Here is a 6,263-nt window from a genome sequence, read left to right as displayed (position 1 = left end):
CTACGTGGTGGTACTAGTTGGTTCTAACATAAAACAGTTCTCCATAGTTATTTCTAAACAATAAAAAAAAAACAAAAAATGGTTTAATTTAACCACTTATTGTGAGTTTTAAGCAGACGCTTCTGTAAACTGGGAGCGCTGTGTTGTTGGAAAGAAAGACACCCCCTGCCTTGCTGGGAATGGTTCAGTCCTCTGTTGAAATTCCGAGAATCAAGCTGCTGTGTTTCTTAGAACTGGATTCTCAGAACTGGTGATGCACAGAGTTTCGAGGAAACTTTTACAAGGTGACTTTTTTTTTCTCGCCTTCCTCTTTTCTCAGCATTTGGTCAGAAGTGTTGTGAAGTGAAAGGTGCTTCGTGTTGCTGCTTAGACTGAAATAGGGCTGATTTGTTTTATGCTTTAAATGGTCTTTTCCTCCCTTTTTCTAAATGTTGTGTTGCTCTTTGCTGAAAGTACTGTCTTGTTGGAAATATGGTGGTTGATTCTGACTAGATTGTAGGCGGAAGCACACACTTTTAGTCGGTTTGAATGTTGCCATTTATACATGTGTTTAGCTGTAAAAGGCTGCTGTTTGTTATACAAAGTGCTGTTTGCCATGTTGATCTCAAGCCATTATTAGTCGTGTTGTAAGTGTGTGTCGTTTTCTTCCTTTGGACGTGACACACACACACACACACACACCTCACAAGTTTGACGTTCAGCGGTGGCGCAACAGGCTCTCCGCGTTTCCTCCACGTCTGTCTCCAACGGGCTTAAAATGCTTTTATTCATTTATTTTTAATTTATTCCTACTCTAGCATGAAACTGTTGTAAACAAAGAGAAGATAAAGATAAATATGCTGGCAGAGCTCGTGCAGCTTTGATGTTTTTCCTCTAACTTGACAGGACTTGCTCCGCAGACTGACTCACAGCCGGCAACCAAACCACTCCTTGAAATCACTAAACTATTTTTTTAAAAAAACATAAAAGAAACAAAGAAACAAAAGTCAGATTTTCTCAGTTTAATCGGTTATGGACACGTATGGAGAAAAGTCAGGTGTCTGTGTTGAGTAAAAGGGAAGTGAAATGTAAAATGAGATAAGTTTATACTGGGAGGGGGGCAGGAAACCTCTCCATGTACTGGCAAGTTAATCTGAGCAGGCAGGACGGAATGTGCTCAATGTCAAACACGCTTCCAGGCTGCCAGCACACACTTTGCTCTTGTTTGTGTGCAGTCTTTGCATCTGATCCAGTTTGGATGTTTTAATGGTTTTAACACATTCAGGATTCATGCCTGCAGTGGTTGTGATCATATAATGCCGCATAATAATGTGTTTAAACTGTTTATAACTCTGATCGTATCCTGTTTATTACACCGTCATTAATTCCTGTAAAGATAAGGAAAGTTATAAAAGACTGGTACATAACCCCCCCCCCCCCCCCCCCCCCCCCCCCCCACACACACACACACACACACACACCCACACACCGTAGTGGGTTTTTCCTCTTTGCAGTGGCGCCACCTTCTGTTCAAGTACCGTAAAGACACTTGTTTGTTTCAGAGACCGCTGGCTTGTATTATTCTGTAATATGAGTGACGTAATACCCTCCTACGTAATCATAGGTTATTATTTTTGACTCTGAGGGGAATAAAATGGAAATTTTAGTCTGTAAAGATTCATTTCATCATTCAAAGTAAGATAAAAAATAATCTTTGCATGTGTCTGTGTGAGTTCCTGCTGAAGTTAAGCATCACTGATATGTTGCTTTTTGCACAGATTGCAACAGCATGGCCATGACTGCAGATGGCTGCATTCAATTCACACGCCATGCAGGCGACGTCCTGCTCAACTTCCACAGCCTGCGCAGCCGAGACATGCTGACCGATGTCACCATCCATGTGGACGGGCAGCATTTTCGTGCTCACAAGGCCATCCTAGTGGCCTGCAGGTACCTGTTTTCACCTTATCTCATGCTGCAGTTCATTTGCAAACGTCCAATACTGTGAAATAACATGCATTAATAATTATTTTTTAATCTCTCTGCAGCGGCTTCTTCTATTCAGTGTTCATGCAACCTGAAAATGCAAACCTCAGTGCCATCAGCTTGGACCCCAAAGTGGACCCCAAAGGTTTCGCTCTCCTGCTGGACTTCATGTACAGTTCCTGCCTGAACCTTAACGACAACCTGGTCTTGGCCACCTTGCATACAGCCATCTACCTCCAGATGGAGCATGTAGCTGACACCTGCCACAGGTTCATGACGTCCAGGTAAAGAACACGAGAGACACGTTTTACCGTTTCTATGACAACTTGTCAGAATCTGACTTGGTGTGGGCTTTGTTTCTTCAGGCGTCTGAATGTGCACGTGGAAGAGGCACAGAATAACTCAATACGTCATGCTGATGACGTCTCTGTTGTGAGGCCTGTTGAAGAAAAGGAGACAGATTTTAGACACTCATCGAGCTTGTCCCAGCTGCAGGAGAGCCGAGCTTTTATCCCCAACGTTTTCAGGGGAATCAACACCTCCGGCTCCTATCATGTCTACGGCGACCTCTCCGTTCCTGCTGGAAACTTTGAAGGCTCTCAGAAGATCAGCTGCTTGCCCAGCGCAGCCCACCGGGATTCCACCTCCAACATCTCTCCCTCCACTTTCCCCTCCGCCATCATCCGAACAGCAGGAGCCCACAGGAGCTTTCAGGGCCCAGCTGCTCCCATGGACGAAGACAAGATTCATCACCCACAAACTGGCCACTTCAGATCATCCCCCAGCTTCGGCAAAAGCGTCATCTGTAGCCCCCAAAGCCCCCTCAGATCTGACTGCCAGCCAAACTCCCCGACCGAGTCCAGCAGCAGCATAAATGCCAGCATGAGCCTCAAACAGCCCACAGACTGCCCCAAAGACGCCAAGGCCCGCAACTGGAAGAAGTACAAGTTCATTGTCATGAACCAGACCTCTGGGGAGAATGGAAAGGAGTCTCAGGGGAGCAGTGGAGATGTCAGAGCGCCGTCGTCGCCCTCCCTGAGCCCCTCCGGGAGTAGCCCAGCAGGCGGACATGCCGAGCTCCAAGCAGAAGATGGAGACAGTGACCACAGGGAGGAGCTGGCTTTGCATCGGAGCGCCCACCGCTGCAGCAGCAGCAGCAGCAGCAGCAGCAGCATCAGGTACCGACAGTAAATCAGCTCCTAACGTTAACCTGTAAATGAGACAAAGCCTAACTTTCCTCCTGAACTCAGCCTGCACAGATGCTCCTCCTGTAACTGCGACAGCCCTCAGCGTCTGGAAGCTGGTGGCCTCTCTCCGGACTCGTACGGCAGGGACGACGCGACAAAGCTGCACGCTGATTATTCTTCTAGCTGTGGTGAATAAACTCACTAAGAGTTGTACGTTTAACTCGCATTACGGCTTTAAAATGAATAATAATCACATCCTTTTTCTCTTCCTTTCACTGAATTCTCTCTGAAGAAAATAATTTCTTCTGTAACGGGTGCGACTCCAAGTTCCCGGAGGAGGATTCCCTCAAAGACCACATGGCTCAGGTCCACAGTGACAAGCCATATAAATGTGACTGCTGCCAGGCCGCCTTCCGCTACAAGGGCAACCTGGCCAGCCACAAGACCGTCCACACCGGTACATACACCCCCCCCCCACCCCCACCCCCTTTTTTTTTTTCTTTTTCTTTTATTAAAGTCCAAACAATAAGTTCATGAGCATTTCCTCATCGTTGCTGACTTTGTTTGCAGGAGCGAAGCCGTATCACTGCAACATCTGCGGTGCTCAGTTCAACCGACCGGCCAATCTCAAAACACACACGCGCATCCACTCTGGAGAGAAGCCGTACAAGTGTGAGACGTGCGGCTCCAGGTTTGTCCAGGTAAGAAGACGAAGGAGGAAAACGTCCACATGAAAAAAAAAAAAAAGAGTCCAGGCTGGGGCTTCTTATTTAAATGTGGTTAAAATCTTTTAATATTTCCATCCAGGTGGCTCACCTCCGTGCACACGTGCTGATTCACACAGGAGAGAAACCGTACCCCTGTGAGATCTGTGGAACGCACTTCCGCCACCTTCAGACGCTCAAGAGCCACATGCGGATTCACACAGGAGAAAAGCCTTATCATGTAAGCTTCCTACGTATCCTGCATGCCTTTTGTCTAAAAGGAGAGTAAATCCCTCCGCCTGCGTGATTCATACGCCTATGAAAAGTTAGAAGTCCCGAGAGATAATCCAAAGGAGCCGTGAACTGTTGCTGCAGCATCAAGAGGTGAAACTCTGGTTCGAAATCACGTTTCTTTTTCTTTTTTTCCAGTGTGAAAAATGTGACCTCCACTTCAGACACAAGAGTCAGCTCAGGCTTCACCTCCGACAGAAGCACGGCGCCGTCACTAACACCAAGGCTCAGTATCGCCGGTCCCCCAGCGGCATGGCGGCAGGCCTGGCCAACGCCTGCTGAGGCGGCGGCATGGCGGCAGGCCTGGCCAACGCCTGCTGAGGCGGCGGCATGGCGGCAGGCCTGGCCAACGCCTGCTGAGGCGGCGGCATGGCGGCAGGCCTGGCCAACGCCTGCAGACCTGCTGTTTGTCTGTCACGACGCTGTCAATACAAAACCCAGCAACTTAAATCTAATATATGCCTTTCATGTGCTTGTAAATGATGCACATTACTTAAAGTAAGCTCTTTGATATTTCAAAGACTCTAATGGCTTCGTGTTGAATGTCTACCAAACAGAATGTACGTCTCGAATGTGAATTTTTAAGCTGTTTTGTTACTAAATGTCTGGACAGAGCGGCCCGGCTCAAGAATCACTGATACACTTAGGTCTGATTGTTTGCCCTGTAATGTGGTCTCTCACGGCCGTTTGCAGATATTTTGCATACGGCCGTTTCTGTAAATAAGATAATATATTTTCAGACTTGCCGTCTGCCGGCAGGGTACGAATATATTTACACAGAGTACGTTGGGTTTTTTTCAGTCGGTAACACGAGGGCTTGTTATTTTGCCGTCTCGGTTTGTGGTACAGGCTGTATTATGTACAGATTTGTTAAAGAATTTGCAGCATATTGTACATATTTTCCTTTTTCAATCATTTTTCAGGTTGATGTTTGTATTTTGCACATACTCTTGATGCTGTCATCTATGTATGTTTCTACTTTTCATTCAAGGATTTCTATTTAAAATGTTCTCAGCAGCTGTTAAACCCCATTCCCGGCACTTGTGGTCTTATTCTGTTTGTACATTTTCTCTGCTCTTTCCTCTGACATGTGGTGCTGACACGCGATGATCCACTTTCACAGTGGGATCATTAAACTTTGATTTTTTTTTTTTTAATATAACCTTAATGCTTCATACTGCATTAACATATCTAGCACAGTCATAGCATTCACGCTATTGTTTATTTCCCCAGACTGATTATTAATGCATTTTAATTGTGACATTATAGAAAACACCCCAGCAGTTATTAGCTGCTTGGATGAAACACATGTTCATATCTATACATATCTATATATATCTATCTCTCTCTCTCTCTCTCTCTCTCTCTCTCTCTCTCTCTCTCTATATATATATATATATATATATATATATAATGTGTGTATGTATTGGTACTTGGTCCTGTCATACAGCACAGAGTATGAATATTAAGGTACTATTAGTTTGGATGCATATAGTTTTATGTGTGAAGCTCTTAAAATGCAGACACCAGGCCTCAAGCTAAAACACTCAGGAATGTTAGTGATATGGAAGCAAATGTCTTTGTAACAGCAGACAAATATATATAAAGTGAATTATATTTATATGTATAATGGTAATAAAATGCACATTACATAACAGGTGTGTCGCTTTGGTTTGTTATGTTGAAGTACTGGAAGCTACCAGCTGGGATGTTTGATGTTTTTACATGATATCATGTGTTTTTGTGGGTGAATGGAAAGTACACAAGTTTCACAACTCATACTGACTTTCTGGGTGTTTGAAGAAGCTCGTGGGGTTTCACTTTGACTTATCTGGCTGAAAATGACTACGTATGTAAATTAATAAATAAATAAACATCTCACATTTCCTTATTATATGTGACAGGAGTAAAGAAAACGGGTGAAATGTGCAAACATAAGTGGATCTATGTGGTAAAGAAAAGGATTGTAGAGTTATAATAAGCTTGCTTTCTTTGAGTAGCAGTAGTGCAGACATCTTTACGAAGCTCTTCTCTGCCTGTTGTTTTCTGTCCATATTTTAACGTGGCAAACCTCCGCCTTCTCTCCTTGTTATGCTTCCTTAAAGGTGGAGAAAGT

The 6,263-nt window shown here is 44.7% G+C and overlaps 1 protein-coding gene across 1 annotated transcript; it reads left to right on the top strand.

Annotated features, from left to right (window-relative positions):
* The first annotated feature begins 244 nt into the window (after positions 1-244).
* Positions 245-4,551, top strand: bcl6ab (BCL6A transcription repressor b). Its single transcript, XM_079243490.1, has 9 exons — positions 245-284; positions 1,758-1,929; positions 2,028-2,249; positions 2,331-3,143; positions 3,216-3,340; positions 3,445-3,609; positions 3,723-3,853; positions 3,960-4,097; positions 4,286-4,551. The coding sequence occupies exons 1-9, from the start codon at positions 254-256 to the stop codon at positions 4,427-4,429; spliced, it is 1,941 nt and encodes a 646-aa protein (XP_079099616.1). The 5' UTR covers positions 245-253; the 3' UTR covers positions 4,430-4,551.
* Positions 4,552-6,263: the final 1,712 nt, after the last annotated feature.

The sequence above is a fragment of the Telmatherina bonti genome, assembly GCF_933228915.1.
Source record: "Telmatherina bonti genome assembly, chromosome: 7".
NCBI classification, from domain to species: domain Eukaryota; kingdom Metazoa; phylum Chordata; class Actinopteri; order Atheriniformes; family Telmatherinidae; genus Telmatherina; species Telmatherina bonti.
The sequence above is the reverse complement of the archived record's forward strand: the minus strand, read 5'-3'. Positions and strand labels throughout refer to the sequence as shown.

Excerpts from the sequence above, each read along its gene's own strand:
- bcl6ab (XM_079243490.1), top strand. The coding sequence starts at position 254 with ATGCACAGAGTTTCGAGGAAACTTTTACAAG. Across the intron at positions 2,250-2,330 it reads CACAGGTTCATGACGTCCAG|GCGTCTGAATGTGCACGTGG; the intron begins GTAAAGAACACG and ends TTGTTTCTTCAG. Across the intron at positions 3,610-3,722 it reads CCACAAGACCGTCCACACCG|GAGCGAAGCCGTATCACTGC; the intron begins GTACATACACCC and ends CTTTGTTTGCAG.